Source organism: Atractosteus spatula, chromosome 12 (genome assembly GCF_055471065.1).
Source record: "Atractosteus spatula isolate fAtrSpa1 chromosome 12, fAtrSpa1.hap1, whole genome shotgun sequence".
Classification (NCBI taxonomy): Eukaryota; Metazoa; Chordata; class Actinopteri; order Semionotiformes; family Lepisosteidae; genus Atractosteus; species Atractosteus spatula.
Window position 1 is genome coordinate 376,814 of NC_142717.1, and position 17,333 is coordinate 394,146.

Genomic DNA, 17,333 nt, shown 5'->3' on the forward strand with positions numbered 1-17,333 from the left:
ATTTTCCGGCGCTTTCATTGCAATGCATTACTGATATTCAAGTAAATCTTTCCTTTTTTTTAATGTGGAATGTGTTAATTTCTGTCTGTAGACTTCAGAGCTTGGTGTCACGGAGCACGTAGAGGGAGATCCTTGTAAATTTGCTCTGTGGTTGGGACGGACGCCCACATCAGACAACAAGATTGTCCTGAAGGTAACAGTACAGAGTCACAGAGCATAAAAAACGTAATCTTTAAGCATGTTTTGTTCTTTCATAATATATTGTCTTGCTTTCTACAAATTCAGCTATATGTCGCACGCTCTGTGCTGCACTTTCCATAATATGCTATAAAAGTTTTTACATTTGACACTTCTTCAGTTGTTTCAACAGTTTATATTAGAAATTGTTGTTAAAATGTTTGTATCTCTGAATTAGCCAGCAAGTGATGGATTAACATGCTGTTCCAGCAGAATTGACTTTAATTAAACCCTTGGTGATGCACTTGATAAATGTATTAGATATGAAAAAATTATGCTTCTAAAGTCTGTTTTTTTAAGACATAATTATCTAGTTTCATCTCTAGGTTGTAGAAAAAGCTCTGGAAATTTACAGGCATACTTTTTTTAACCATCAATAGTAAAATGTGTTTTCTCCATATTTAAAATTAGATGTCAGAATAACAAAGCAGAATATAGGTGATATTCAAAATAAACATCTGCATTTGGTCATTCCTCCACCTTTAACAAAGGTTGTTAGAACTTTTGATGCTAATAGAAAATGTCAAACTGACTTCACAATTTCACCCAGTTTATCAAGCCAGAACATACATTATGAGGTATTTGCTTTGTCAATTGCTGGAAAAGCATGTTGCCTGATTTTAAGTAAAGGTAAGGTTTATAGAAGAAAATTAATTTGATGCATTGAGCATTTAATTTGCTTAAAATAATAATATACACCCAAGTCTGCAGTTTTATTGAAAGTGTTGTGGTGTCATCGAAGAAAAGAATTTAACTTGGGACTTTGGTGAACGATTTTGGTTAAATTGTCTACTTAAAAGTTACACGTGACTTTTCTGACATTCATAACATTCTTGCATTAATTATTTAAAATGACACTAATTTGCTATTCATCAACAGCTTTTTGTTTTATGTCTGGATCAGTACAAGACGTAGATATTTGATGCCTTATGATTTGTGCATCTGTTCAGTTATTACACTTGTTTAAAAATTAAAAATTGATATCTTAAAGCCCTAGTCATATTCACGATGAGTTAATTGCTCAGTACACAATATGGTGGTTTAATTAAGCAGATAACAGTACTTCCTAACCCTAGCTAGTCTGCTGTTATTGACAGTCTTATGTAACTGCATTTACTATGGATAATTATATATAGTCATAGTGAAAGTGTTCTGCTGTTTTTTGATCAAGATGTTGCTTAATGTTTCAACAAAATTGGGCATATATATGTAGGCAGTGTGTGAAGTATCACAAACACCAGCAGGCTGTTTGTTAAAAGCTTTAAGTCATGCATTTCCAGTTGTCATTCAGTTTTGATATTATGAATGTTTTAAAACTTTTTTGGAAAAATTGGAGGGGAGGTGTTTATTGGAACATTTTGGAATGTTTTGCTTTTTCCAAAACGGAAATGAAAACTATCAATTATAATGCATCAAAACATTAGGCTTAAAGCAAGCAGTCTGTCTGTCAGTTATGATGAAACAAATGTAATTATACATGTATCAAAAATAGTGAAATTTTCCATTCTATATTTTAAATTAAGCCAAGTCAGGGATGCAAACATGGAGCTATGGTGAGTATTATAACTATAATTCTAGATTAATTTAGAAAAAGATGATTTTTTTACCAAAACTTGGCTTAAACATTAAATTCCACTCAACAATTTGTTAGGCGTCCAGCATTGAGAATAAGCAGGATTGGATCAAACACATCAGGGAGGTCATCCAGGAGAGGACAATCCACCTGAAAGGGGCTTTGAAGGAGCCCATCCACATCCCCAAGGCCACCACCACCAAGCAGAAGGGAAGAAGGTATTTGCCTTTCGCTTAAAGCTGCACGTATCCCGTAAACGGCACATTAAAACAGACTAATACTTCATATGATGGCGACTCTTTTCACATTCACGTTTTTCTTACACATTGCACTTCAGTTCTTCAGGAATCCTTAAAACACAAATGCCATTAAAACTTATGAAGCTTGTTTCCAGTTAAGCAATCCACAGAACGGTCAAAGTTAATACCCACGGAATCAACGTTATGGGGTCGAGATCTTAGCTTTTGTTTCACTTAAAAAATCTTTTAAGGGGGTGAATTTGATTTCATGTGGTGTGATTATTCGGTTTCCAGAGAGGGGGAAGATCTGGACAGTCAGGGTGATGGCAGTAGCCAGCCCGATACAATCTCCATTGCATCCCGCACATCTCAGAACACCCTGGACAGCGACAAGGTGAGCAGTGGGCTTCCTTCTTCCAGTTTTCGCCATTCCGAATACAATAGAGCATCCTTGTCATAACAGTATTTCTTCGTGTTTGGCTATAAATCCTGTTATGTTCCAGTTTTCAACAACATGCACTGAAGGTTATAATTAGCTCTGAAGGCCAGTATGATTCCATCTGAATGTGCATAACTATTTTTAACCCAATTTTCGGAGAAAAGCTCAATTAAAGAACAAATTGGAAGTTAATATTTAGTTTTTATATGTCAGATCTGTACAAATGTAAAGGAAAGCCTAAATCCTTAAAGAAGGATTAGTACCCCTTTAAATATATGCAGCCTCACTCCTCCCTCTGTGCAAGTTGCTATTCTCTGTAAAAGACTGTGTGGCAGTAGTGCTACACTTCTCCAGATACCATCTTCAAGACCAGTACTGTTAGGTTAGTGCTGTATTTGAGGATACATGCCTGAAGAGGCTGATGACGGATTAATTGTTTGTTAAAGATTAAAAGACTTATCTCTCATGTGCAGAAAGATGGCATTTATTATTCTAGAAATATAAAAAAGTGAAGGGAATTTCCCTTGTGAAAGCTTTTGAAGCAGTTAGAGTAAGATAATTAAAGCTTTGGCACATTATCCCCCTTGCTGTTGGAATATTTGAGTTTGAGGCATTTTGGGGGCACTTTACAAATAAGTGTTTGCACAGAAGATGAAGGATTCTAGTCCAGCAAACAGAATGACAACTAAAAGTCTGGGTTGTGCAGCTCAACTGCTGAGCTCTCTGGCGATGCCTCAGTATCAGTGGGTATGTATTCTTCATGTTGAATGTTCTTTTTTTAACCAATTTATCATGCTTATTTTTTGCTTGTTTTAAAATGGAGTATTTGACCGTGTTAGGTATTTACAACTTATAAATGCCAAAACAATGGCTTTGTATTTCCGTAGCTTTGATGTCTCAAAACAGAATAATGAAGGAACCACTTCTGAAAGCAGTGCCTTTGATTAAATTCAGATGAAATTATATGTTTAGTTCTGTTCTCCTTAGTGTTTTTTGTTTCTGTTCGGGCAGGAACTTGGAGAGAATTTTATTTTTCTCATGAAAAGCAACTTAGTAATGTTTGGAGACCAGCAAGTGTATGCTACAGTATATACCTTACTGCAGAAGAGCTATCTTAATGTTATGTTAAATTAGATTATGCAGATGCATTTAACATGCTAGATAATTTAAATCTAAGTTTTAAATATAAATCTGGAATAATCATTTTAATGTTATTTGAACATCTGAAGTTGAGATTTTAGTAACACAAACAAATAGCTGTAGATTAAAAGTTTTATTTAGTAGTTTTTCCACAATTGATGTGTGCTTAAGTGATAAATGTCAGTTAAACTTCTAACATTCTGTAACAAATATATTTGTGTCCATAAACTGTAGTTAATCTTAGCTTCTCTCAAAAAACATTAAGGGTAAAAAGTGTACCAATTTTGGTATGCTAATATTAAAATGTAACCAAGATTAAAATGCCATGACAACCTGCCTGTCTAGTATCCAGCTGTTTCTTCTGACACGATCCAAGGAGTGTGACTGACATAAGGGTCATTTGCTTTTATGCTCCACAATGTTCAACTGATTAAAACAAGTCTGTCAGCAGGGAGCTGGGATAATTCACTATCACATCTTTTGCTGCAATATTTTAGAGAACGTCCTAGCCTAAGGTTGAGCCAGGACCATAATTTAAGAATTTTAGAGTCAGGACTCTAAAGCAGTTGTAGGAACTGCTTCATCTGTTGTTTTTCTTTTTTAACTGGTTGTTTGCACAGAGCTGACCTTAAGCCTCCAGATGTTTGACTTTTTTTTTTGTTTAGTTTAAAATAGCATTTTCAGTTTATTTAGCCCTTATATTGCTTTGTGGTGTTAATGTAGTCTTTCTGCAGTACATGAAAAATGGTAGTACATGAAAAAATCAATACAAATTTGTTTTAAACCAGTGGAATACTGTATGAAAAATCTGACCTCAGGAGACCCTTTGCAACATGGGAGTCTTGGCAGCCTGTTGTTGTCCGCTGTGCTAAGAAAGATGCATCATACAGGGGTCATGCTTTCAGTAAAAGACCTGGTCGACAGCAGCAGCAAATTATTGCTAGACAGGGAAATGGTGAGGTTATAAAGCAGAACAAGCAGGTTCCTTGAAGACTGTTATTTGCAAAGAAGAGCACTTCAGAAATGTTGCAGGCAACATGTTGTTCATGACCAGAATTAGGGAATGGCCACTTTATTTTATTTTTCTTTCCCCCAAGCTGTCTGGTGGCTGTGAGCTGACGGTGGTGATCCACGACTTCGTGGCGAGTAACGGCAACGAGCTGACTGTCCGGCGGGGCCAGACTGTGGAGGTCCTGGAGAGGCCCCATGACAAGCCAGACTGGTGCCTGGTGAGGACCACGGACCGCTCGCCGGCCGCGGAAGGCCTGGTGCCCTGCAGCACGCTCTGCATTGCTCATTCACGCAGTAGCATGGAGATGGAGGGCATCTTCAATCACAAAGGTAGGGCCGCAGACCGTTTTATAGTCAGAACGCCTGGGTGTGCACAAGTGATGTATAGGCTGGCAAAGCACGTTGTCCTTGTCTTTGAAGACGAGTAAAACTTCGTGTGACATGAAAACGGCTTGCTACAACACAATTCGAATTGAGGGATTTGCTTCTCTGTCTAATTAATCATGGCAACAGTTTGGTCTTGATCCACATACTTCCAGCTTTTGTTTCCTGTGTGCTCTAATAAACGCCTTTGCCAAAGAGTAAGACTGACATATTCCTAAATTGTATTGTGCGTTTCAGTTTAATTTAAGCCAGCGAGTTAGTCTCAGCCGGTTTTTGGAATGCACAGGAATGCAGTAGAAGGTTTTAGTGAAGATCTTTGTGAAGGCAGGAGGAAGAGCAGTCACAGCTGTTTCCTATTTAACTGGATACAGGAGAAAGATGGCCTTTTGGGCGTATTTATGTTCTCTGATAAATTTCACTCTGGGTCAGCGGTCCAACAGAATAAGGTTACGATTTTCTTCAAGGGCTTAAGTTGACTCAGTTTAGGGTCTTGAATGAAAACTGGAATCTCTGAGTTAACATGTTCAATTTAACGGTCTTGTTACATTCCCTGACCCTGCGCTCCCTTCCACTGATGCCAGATAAGGGGCTCTGATATTTAATAGGCTTATATTGTTGCCAGGTACCTTTTCCACAGAGCAGAAAAGTCATGAGAATGTGTAATGTGCTCGTTTCCATGGCAATATAAATAAACAACGACCCTCTTTCTTTGTCTGCTTGGGAGAGCAGCATTATTGTTTGCTTTCTCATTCCGGCTCTTATGACTGATTTCTTCTGAAGCAATTATTTTAATTACTACCAAAACCAAGACAATGAAACTAGTATTTCAGGATGCATTTTGTAATCTAGTGTTTTAGAAGTATCCTGTCGGGAGTGGAACTTTGTTTTGTTATTATTGTGTGATTTTCTGCACTTCAGACTGAACAGGTTACTGTAGGGTGGTGTTATTTAAACAAAAAATTATTAATAACAAATGACCTACAAATCCTGTGTTCAGTGTTTTGTCTTCGTGGGAGACCTCTGGCGAACTTGTTTTACTATGTAAGAATGTTCGTTTTTGATCGGTGCCTGAAGGTTGCAAACGGCAGACCGAATTGTTGTTTAATTCACAAAATTTGTATGCTATTTGAAGCAAATAATTCCTTTTTGTGCAGAAAATGCTTTGCATGCTAAAGTAAATGCAGGATCAAAATATAGGAAACTACTCTAAAGTATATTTCCAAAAATTCTGGCAGCAGAAAAGGTATCTCTATCCTTATTTCGATTGGTCTGTAGTTTGTAGTTTGTAGTCCTGAGGCTAGCCACGGTAACCTGGGTAGTGTTACTTGCTTTTACACAGATGTGCTTTCTGACATACAGCTGTGGTATGTCAGATGTTTGGCACTCAGTGCATAAAAAAAAACATGTGCTTCATGTACAGGGGCATTCCTAGCCATGTTTCTGTTCTTTGTTTCAAGCATATCATTTTTAGTAGTTTAGTTGAAATATATAGATTAGAAAATGCAATTTATACTGTTTATAGATTTTTTTCCTAAGGCATTTTAACAGAAAGTCTGTGAGTACTAAATAAAAGTTTATAACCAGTTCTTCCGGAACACTGAGTAAAGACTTCAGAATTGCTTCTTAAACAGGAACTCTTCGGGTTTAGTCATCAAAGGATTATGTCTAAGCCTCTTGCGTTTATTGTGGTTTGACTGGCACTGTGGGCAGCCCATTGTGCTGAGTTCATGTCTTAGGAGGACTGCTGTTCCATACTTGACATCAGGAGTCATTTCATTTCCCCTCAAGTATAAACTACTCAAAAGGAAATGATTATTCAGTGCTGTTGAACTTCTGGAATTCTAGATCTTCCACCACACTGTGCAAGAGGGAAGTATTCCTGAGTTCCCTTATTGTGCTAGTGCTCATCTGTTTTGCTTCTTAGTTTGCGCTTAGATTTTTCGTGACTGAACAGTTTTTAATTGTGAATGTGACTGAGTTTACGGACTGAAATCTGATGATAATAATAATTGCTTACACTTATATAGCGCTTTTTCTGGACACTCCACTCAAAGCGCTTAACAGGTAATGGGGACTCCCCTCCACCACCACCAATGTGCAGCATCCACCTGGATGATGTGACGGCAGCCATAGTGCGCCAGAACACTCACCACACATCAGCTCTCAGTGGGGAGGAGAGCAGAGTGATGAAGCCAGTTCAGAGATGGGGATTATTAGGAGGCCATGATTGGTAAAGGCCAATGGGAAATTTGGCCAGGACGCTGGGGTTACACCCCTACTCTTTTCGAGAAACGCCCTGGGATTTTTAATCAGTTTTACGTCTCATCCGAAGGACGGTGCCTGTTTACAGCATAGTGTCCCCATCACTATACTGGGGCATTAGGACCCATATGGACCGCAGGATGAGTGCCCCACTAACACCTCTTCCAGCAGCAACCTTAGTTTTTCCTTGGAGGTCTCCCATCCAGGTACTGACCAGGCTCACACCTGCTTAGCTTCAGTGGGTTGCCAGTTGTGAGTTGCAGGGTGATATGGCTGCTGGCTGATGTGACTCAGATCACAAAAAGTGGGTCTTTTGTAACTTGGTCCACTTGCCCAGAGATAGATGGCAGAGAGTTTTTACAATAGTGACCACTGGCAGTCTTAAATCTGTCTAAAATCATTACATTGGATTTCCCATATTGAAAAGGAGCTCTATGCAGCATACACTATTAATTATTTATAAAAATGTGACACTAACAGGTCTCTTTAAAATGTAATTTTGTTTGAAGTTTCTCTTGGAATGCTTGTATTTACTTGTTTGTGTACTGCTCTGTTTACATTGTACACTGTAAGAACTGGTTTTGGACAGTGTTTCCCCTGGGAATATGGCACATCAGAACAGAATTATCGGAAAATTCAATCGCACTTCAGAAGTGAGCCTCTCCTTTTGTCTGCTACCTAACCCGCCTGAGGAAGGGAAATCATGATGTGATGAAAACTTTTAGTGCTTTATGAGGGAGCAGCCTACCTTTAATAATAGAGGAGGAACCAAAGGAACTTTAAACACTTTTTACCATGTTGGTAATGTAAATGTAAGTCTTTGAATGCATAGTTTCCATAAATGTTCCATCCAAAATGAGCGGTACTTCTACTGCATGCATTACGGTAACGTGCTATTCCTGTTTCCAAAATGCTGCTAGTGGGAGGCAGGACCCTACAGCAGTGCTCACAGAAACTAAGTGAGGGGAGCATCCCTGGTTCAGAGTTAGCAGACTTACAACAGGAGTTAAGAAGTGCTCTGCCAGAGTCTGCCTCTGGTGTTCTCTGTAAACATTTTTCAATTTACTCCTTATTGGATGTGCTTGACTTTACTGGGACATTGTGTTCTTTTTTGAGGCATTAGATTTAAGTAAGCTTGAAGGGGTGTGCTCAAAATGCTCTAAAGTCTGAACACTGCTCATGGCTCATGGAATACAGCGGACACTTGATCTAAACTCTGCCTACCATATGAATTCATCTACCAGACACACAAACTGCAAGTTCTGGATTCTTGATCTTGGTATGTGTGGGGATAATAATGCATGATATAATTGTTGTCAATAATTGTATTCCTGCTTTTGGTCTTTGAATTATAGGCTGATAAAATATTCTTCCAGTTTTGTTTGCTTGGATCTCATTGCATTTTTAAGTTTCCTATGTATTTTTAATATTTTGAATTAACTTTGTTCAGCAAAGTATTGGGAACCAGTAGGGAAGCTCAGAAAACCAGTTGGTTGAAGCTACATAGTAACTTCAATGGATGAGACAATCTTTTGTTTGTGCTTTTTATAACAATGATAAAAGCATGTGTGCTTAAAACTATCTGAAAATTTTACCTATGTACCTATTAGGAGTTTGTAATTTTAATTTGATAAAAGAATCAAATTAATCAACTCTTTCACATTATTATTCACGTTATTTCAAACGTCATACTCCCAGGTTAATGTACTGAAGATTTGATTAACCCACCACTCCCACACAAACAAATTTGTTTCACATAGTCTTTTCAAGAAAGCCTACTCTCTGCAATTCCTGTCGTTTCTTACTACGCTTGCAGACCAGCAGATGTAGTTTAAGAAAATATTTCTCATTCAAAGTATTGAACAATACTGAATAGATAATACACATTGATTTCTTCTAGAATACAAAGAAAATTCCCTACATTCTTTGGTTGTGACTCAGTTTAAATGAGTGTCCAGTGAAATGCCCATTATTCTTCTGTACCAAGTGCACTAAAAGCATCCTTAATGTCCCGTTCAGCTATCTAAGGTATCTTCAATGCTCTGCTGACTTGAAATAATTAAAATAAGGGCAACAGCTCAATTTTATTAAAAAATCAATTTCAAGGAGCTCTGCATTAGCCTCATCAAAGCTATACATTTTTTCTTCTCATCCATTCATTTTAACTTACCAACATCCATAAATTTTAACTTACTGTAACACCTTAAAACAGGAATTGGTTTTGACTGTCCTTTACTAACTGCAAGCATACTTATTTTGTGCAGTTGTTATATTTTTTCTGTTGACTTGAGTGTTATCAAAGTATTGATACAGAATCAAAAATACAATTTATAAGCACAGAGATTAGAATATTTATAATTATTATGGTATATATGGTAATCAGAATGTTTCAGTAGGAAATTGAACAGTTGTCTAATTGTTTGTAAAAAAAATTATATTTGTATGGAGGACTTGTTCATTTGCTGTTTGATCCAACTGTAAACCTTTATAGAGTATATAATAGGAGATAAGAGCAAACAGTTACATTCCATTGTGATGCTAAAACATACATTTGTCATTGTGTTTGTCTCTTGCTAACTTAAAAGTTTTTAATTTAATTATAAGAGTACATGCGCAAAAGCAAACTTTGGTAGACATTCCAGCTCATTTGCTGTAAGTAGAAACAGCACTTCTCATTTCTTTTAAAAAAAATCTCATCCCACTGAAACTTACTGGAACACACAGATTGAACACATCTAATTCAATTAGCTCAGCAATTAGGGAGCAGGCATTTCAGATGTCTGTAAGTTGCTGAAAAATTGAGCTGTTTTGTGTAAAAAGGCATCTTCAGAAATATAGATGATATATATGCACAGGGAAAAAAACGTTTTACTTTTTTTTCTTAATACAAAATTCCCTTTACATTTTGAGAATAAGTAATACTTTCCTTAGCTTCTGTGACCATGTTGTCGGTTTTCAGAAATTCAAGACAACTAAAGATAAAATGGGGTTAAAGTATTTCTCAGCATGTTCCTGTCTAATATGGAATTATCTCCAGATGTCTTTGGACCCCACTTTGGGAGGTTAACAGTCCCTGCTGTACTTAATGTGTGCTGCGATATGCTCTTTGCAGCTGGTCAGTCATGCCTTGAATGCGTCCACTGGGTCGTGATTTCTTGTCTGCCCTTTCTTGTGGTTGGAAGTCAGCCAGCTGCATTAATCACATTTCTGCTGCAAATAAGGCAAATTGTTATTCATGATAATAAAAAATATACATTCACTGGCTCTTATTAAGTAAATCTAAAATCCCACTTTTACAACAAACACTAAGTGGTATTGTTGGTGTGTCAGTAAATTTCATTTTTTTTCTGTAGCCTAATGTAACCTGTTCTGTTTTAGTATTAATAATGCATTTAATCACACATGAGACTGTAATTGATCTGTGTGGAATTTTTCAGGCACCTTTAGCTGTCAGCCATTATTGTAATGACCTCTTTTCTCTTAATGCTGGGAATGTCTGTGCTGTGAAATGGATAGTTGGAGCTGATGTCATGCCACTCACAGAGGGCCTGTGTTAGCTGACACTGAAGCACTGCTTAGTGTAAGGTTAGTACTTCAGGGACAAGAAAACTAAAGTTGCACCTCGCTCTGGGCCCATATGGAGGGATTTTAACTGGACAGGAGGGTGGTTTACTTGCACAGCAATCCCAACGTGTTGATCTGTTCCTTCAGCATTGGACACCAGCCAGTGTTTATCTTTTCCCAGCCTCCTTGCTTTAACTGGTTCTAGCTTGTCTTGTTAAATAACACTCGAATTACAGGGCTTTTTCAACAGAGAGCAGTATCTCTTGGCAAGCTGCATTTCTCCAGCTTCTCACCTCCTCATTTGGCAGCCTGCAGTGTGAGTCGCCAAGAAGGAACACGAGGCAGACTTTCTCCCCAGCTGACCACATTACCGTTCTCCCTTAAGATAAATGCAAATTTCTTTTTTGTGTGCTTTGAATCTAAGCGGTGTAATTGCAAAGTAATTCATAATATAATAAATGTATTTTTGTATAAGCAAAAATAACAGATTTAATGTGAAACCATCATAAAGGAGTCACCTACACAGTGTAAGATATTCTTGTATAAAGTGTTTTCTTTACACCTCGGTAAGCTTGGGACTTCTATTGCGGATGCACAAATGAAGGCAGCAACTGCCAATGCAAAACTCAGGATGTTTATCCAAATCTGAACATTTTGGAAGAAAACTGGATTAAGTATTTTGGATTTAAGGTACTGCTACAGCGTTACACAAAACCTTTTTGTTTGTGTGGATGGGATTGGATCTGTTTTCAGACAAGCCACAGGTGGGATGAAAATCCCTTCTGCCACTTCCTCCACTCACCCTTAGCCTCATTAGCCTCATTCCTGGAGAAACATTCTTACAGCACATATTTCAGGCTTAAGTTGTCGTTTTAATAGTCTTGTTTTTTATTAACCAGAAACTATCATAATAAAGATGACACTTTTTCTTCTTAACCAGCAAAAGAGTAATGTTAGAATAAAATAAGAGCTGGATACTTTATTAAATCTTCTCTAGATCCAAATCTTGGCCAAAACAAGTCGGCAATGGCAAAAATCCACCAGAGCATAGATGCCAGAGACCAGACAATCTGACAGCAGTGACTGTAATTTTAATCTTTATTCCTTTCCACATCTAACACCTCTCTTTCCCTGCTCTTCAAGCTGTGATAACAGCAGGGTCTATACACATTGCAAAGCTACCGTCTTGAATTGTCCCAGTTGTACAGTGGACTCTGTGTGAACTGTGACTTCATCATGGGACAGACTCATTAGGGGAGCAGGAGACTGAGATCATCTGACTTGATGTAGTTTGGTTCATGGAACAGTGGTTTAAAATGGGTTGTGGTTTTGATTAGAGAAGGGGCACCAGCTGCAAAAACAGTGGATCTTTCAATTCAGTACTTTTGTAGTAGAAGCTACACAAACACTGAAACAACAGAATTCTTGGCCACACATTGCTCTAAATATGGAGTTTTTGGGGCTAAAAGAGGTTCTGTAGCTCCGAAGAAGACAGTTGTTCTTTTTCTGAAGCTGTTGGTCTTTTAAATTTAGTTAACAAGTAATTTAAAAATAAAGTACAGTGGTTTTCTTTTTTGGTAACAAATACTCGTGCAAATGTATTTACAGCCAGAGCTAGTGTTCCTGACAGAACACTTTTCTCTACCCTGTTAGGTGGGTGCTTGCTTTTCTTTCCTCTCCAATCAGTGAACTCTGATCAGTGAAAGCTTCTCTCTCCTCTAATCCATAATCCCATTAGACTAAACTTCTTCCAATCCATAATCCAGCCACTTATGGTCTTCTGTGAGTCTCTGATGAACTACACTTCAAATCATTAAAAAAAAAAAATACTTTGATTTGTGGGATGGAAAGATTTAATTCTTTGATTAATACTGAAGTTAAATGTGATGTTAGAAGAACAAGAATGTGTAAAATAGAGCAGATGTACAGATGGCAGTGCTGATTTACTATTACTATGGAGTAATCTAGGGATATTCTCTGTAGGCAACTAAAAATTAGATTAATTCCAAATTTGATAGCAAATTTAAAAAACGTTATTGTAAGTGTAATTGAAAGGAACAATTCTGTAAATGCATATGTAAATACATGATATACTACCTTCAAAGAGATTCAGAGGAATGGGAGAATAGAAGGTGAGGGAAAGCACTGGTATTTCTGAGATGGAAGATATTCTTAATTAACTACCTTCACCACTTCCTTCGAGTGCCTCAGGGTCCTGCGTGAGCAGCTCCTGGCGTGTGTGGTGGAGGCAGGTTGACCTGCATTGACATGGGAAACTTGAGGAGATTCCTAAGGGAGCTGTCAGCGTGGAGTCAGTCTGACCTCTGACAGCCCACAGCTGGTTCCCCTGCGCGCATTCCTCCGTCCAGCGACCGGCCAGGCCTCGTCCCCCATCCCACCGATAGATCAAAGAGCAAGGAGCAGAGAGCGTGGGCCTAAAAGTAGATCAATAGCGGCCTGGTTGCGGAGAGTATTTTCTGAAAGCTTTTCCATAATTCATTACCTCGTAGCCAGTGTTTTGGGTCCTGCGTGCCCTGTTTTTAAACTGATTTTTTCTTCTTAAAAGATTTTAGAAAACTCTTGGTTTAAAACCAATTTTAAATCAAGCTGAACATTAAAACCTCTAGTCAGGGGAAAAAAGGCTTCTTTAAAATGAAAGACACTTCTTTAAAATGATTTACTTTCAAATGTTGCACAGATTTGTGCGTTTGCCTCAAAATATTCATGTGTATTATAATTAGAGAAAACAATCTCTATGGGGGGGCTTGGTGGTGTGCATGTTGGCCAGTCGTCAAGGGGGCGTCTTCATTTCATGCGCGGCGTCCATCTTGTTTCTCCAGATTCGCTGTCAGTGTCCAGCAACGATGCCAGCCCCCCTGCCTCCGGCGGCTCGCTGCAGCCCCATGGGATCGTCTCCCAGAGCTCCCCGGGCCCCAAGCGGCCCGGCAACACCCTGCGGAAGTGGCTCACCAGCCCCGTGCGCCGGCTCAGCAGTGGCAAGGCCGATGGCCACGTGAAGAAACTCGCCCACAAGCACAAGAAGAGCCGGGACGTGCGGAAGAGCACCGATGCCGGCTCCCAGAAGGACTCGGACGACAGCGCCGCGACTCCGCAAGACGAGACCGTGGAGGAGGTCGGTGCCGAAGTCCTTCCCTTCACACCGGCCGGAGCGAGTGTGAAACTCAGAGCAGGATTCATGGGGATGTCCGATATGACTCCCAGTAAAACTAGCAGAAATAAAAATTATTTTCTGGCTTAACCACAATCCCCTTTTCCCCATAGATTTATGTCCGTTTTCAAGAGAACAGTTACTTTTTATCTAGAACCGTTCGTGGTCGTTCTTGGAGATTCGTTCATTTCTGAAGAATTTTTATCCTAAGCTCTAGAGTTCTTGGTCCGTGATTGCTTACTAATGACTTACTAATTCATTAAACGGCAGACTTTAGCTTTTGTGCTGCCCTGTCTAACAAATGAGCTCCTTTGAGTTATGGTAAGATTTTATATTTTACAATCTAAAGAAGAATTTCAGAACTTCAGTAAATGAACAGACCGAAGATCAAAAGGCGAGATGACCACTTCCTTGACATTGGCAATAGTGAGACCAACACAATTACAGCAGTGCCAAGTCCAGGAAAAGGTATTTAAATCCAGGCTGCAAGACTGGACTTGCATCCAGTGTTTAACTTTAATGCTTTCCAGACAGGAAACCGAGCTTAATTAAATGTAACAAATTGACTTAACAGATTTTTTTCCCCTTTCATGTTATCCGTTGGGGAAGCAAAGGGATGATGGCTGTTTTTACGGTTTGTTTCAGAGAGTTAGAAACGAGGGGCTCAGTAGTGGCACGCTGTCCAAGTCTTCGTCCTCAGGGATGCAGAGCTGTGGAGAAGAGGAGGGAGAGGAGGGGGCAGACTCTGTCCCTCTGCCCCCACCAATGGCCATTCAGCAGCACAGCCTCCTGCAGCCTGACTCTCAGGATGACAAGGTGCGAGGCACTCAAGAACTGTTCTCTACGTGCATATATTTCCACTCGGTTTAGACAAATTATTAATGCGTTGCTTATTGCTAATGTGTCGGTTAATATCGTTTAACTTAAAATGTGCTGTGAAGATGTTTGAGAAACTAGGAAACAAATTCCTTTAAGAAAACATGATTGTTATGAAGAAGCAGTGTGAGCAGTGTTTATCGTAAGAATTTCATGTAAAAAGTCAAATGATTCAGGAAGTTTAAGTCTGTAGGACTGAATCCTTGTTACTCTGATTTGCTGAAAGAGACGCACTTTTATCAAAATATTACCAGGAGAGACGTTTAAGACACCAAAGCCAGTGCTCACTGGTTTTGGTTAAATGCTTATTTTTTGTGGCAAAGAATAAAGGTTAAAGCATTGGTAATAAAACAAAATTGGACAGTTGGAAACCAAACTTTTATTTTCTAGATTGTAAACCAATTGGAAATTGGTAAAATTCGTTTAATTGGAAATAGTTTGCTACTAAAATGTTCAAGAAGTCTTTTTAAATGCATCCACTTCTCATAATTGCTGTGCTGATTCTGCAATTATAAATGTCATTACATTTCTTTAAATTAGATTATAAAATTATTTTACCTACTGTTGCTTATGACTCCCATTTCTAAAATATCAGTTGAATAAAATATTCACGCATAAGAAAATCATCCTGAACACATTTGCAGGGTGCACAGATCCTAACTCCAGGTAGAAATACACTCAGACGTGGAACTATAGGAAACCCTCACGCGCTGTGTATGGTTAGAGGAAAACTAAGATCACAATTCTCTCTGAAGGAAATCTAACATTCCAGCACAGAAATATCAGATGACAGGATATTCTCTCTGTCGATAAGATTTGAGAGTTACTGAGTACCGAATTAGGGGATTTTCCCTTAAGGCTCTTCGTCACTGTAGCAATTTAATAGTTCTTTTTAATGTCTTCACAAAACCAGGCTAATTGTTTTAGTATACAAATATTTTGTCTGCATTACTAAGCAGTAGGTAAAGATCAAGAGGAAGGCCCTTTGATTTAAGCCCACTTGAAACAAAAGTGTAGTCAGCTAAAACAAGCCGTTCTTTATCTCCCTCCTAAACAAATGTTTACACACAAATTTAAAGTTGTGTGGCCTCATAACATCTAAAAAAAAGGTTAAGTTTTTTTATGAACTCTGAACATTTTTGCAGCGCAAAAGTGCCAGAAGGCCCTTTTTTGTTCTGCCACTTTCCTGTTCTTGAATAAAGAGTGCTAATACCATGGCACTAAGCACATATACAGGTGACGGACCCTCTGCATTTCCCTTAATGTCAAGTAACACAAAGTCTCCTGTTGTGCGACTTTAAACCGTGTTTTTCACTTAGTCTGTTCGCTCCATAATCTGTTCACAGTGAGTACCTTGTATTATGATTTGGAAGTTGTAAGCAACAAATTACATGGGGGTAACTATTCAGTTATCCAGAAGTCAAGTCTTTCTCTGAAACTAATTTCTTTGTTTTCTCTTTTTTCATAACTGTTGTTTACACCAGCATTACGTTGATTTATGTTCTGTCTCTGTTTTATCTCAGTTCCCATATCTTTCCATTTAGATTGTCCCTCTCTTCATGCTGCTCCTCTTGGTTTCAAGACCTTTTGCCCTCAGTAATATTTTAACTGTTCCTGCCTTCCCACCTACAGTACCTTCCTCCCTTTAGCCCATTTCTTACATTTTTTTATTTTAATTTTTCTTATTTGGTTCCCATTAAAATGATCCCTTTCTGTGGTGACTTGTAAGGTTTGAATGAGCTGTTTCACTTAGAGACACACATACCCCTTTCTGTTAATGGTAGATGTTCTTGTTCAACCCTCCTGCAAATACATTTGACGAGATTGTTGCCTGAAAAGTCCCTGTCTGATACAGTTTCTGAGTATTTCATGGCACATGGAATGTGCTACAAAATCATGTGCCTGTCAATTACTCTGATGCTTGGTACCTCCCCTACCTACCCAAGGTCCTTTGCTGTTGACTGCCATTACCCATGCTAGCTTTTAATTGGCATCAAATAGCTGGCGAGGCCAGAGACCACCTATAATCGGCACTTATTTGGAATGTCTGGAAGGCACAGCAATGGTGAGCTTTTCTGCAAATTAGCGTATTGCTGCATATTTAAATGGACTGTGAAAATAAGTGCACACTTACAGATTTATTTAAAAATTAAAGGCGAGTTTTAATTAAATCTTAAGACTTATGTTTATAAACCTTGTTTATACTTTTAGAACGTTTACGTTTGTTGACATTACTGTGTATTTATAAACTGACATTTATAAATAAACACAATCCCTTACAACTGGCAGCTTATTCAGAAATATCTTGGTTTAAAAAATATTTGGAGTTTATTAAGTTAATAGATTATATATTGAAAAGTAAAACTGAAAGTATTTGCATTTAAGAAGAAAATCATATACCGTAGCAATGCTAAATGTGTCCTTCGCTAGATTAATAAA

At 38.3% G+C, this 17,333-nt stretch overlaps 1 protein-coding gene across 2 annotated transcripts in view; it reads left to right on the forward strand.

Annotated features, from left to right (window-relative positions):
- Positions 1-17,333, forward strand: part of triob (trio Rho guanine nucleotide exchange factor b) — a 144,582-nt gene that overhangs the window by 108,499 nt on the left and 18,750 nt on the right. Inside the window, exons 32-38 of one of the 2 annotated variants that reach the window (XM_088929119.1) lie at positions 92-193; positions 1,761-1,790; positions 1,889-2,028; positions 2,344-2,443; positions 4,726-4,969; positions 13,690-13,982; positions 14,664-14,834. In XM_088929119.1, the coding sequence (XP_088785245.1) occupies positions 92-193; positions 1,761-1,790; positions 1,889-2,028; positions 2,344-2,443; positions 4,726-4,969; positions 13,690-13,982; positions 14,664-14,834 (1,080 nt within the window). The remainder of the gene's footprint in view (positions 1-91; positions 194-1,760; positions 1,791-1,888; positions 2,029-2,343; positions 2,444-4,725; positions 4,970-13,689; positions 13,983-14,663; positions 14,835-17,333) is intronic. The other variant, XM_088929120.1, reaches the window with a different exon arrangement.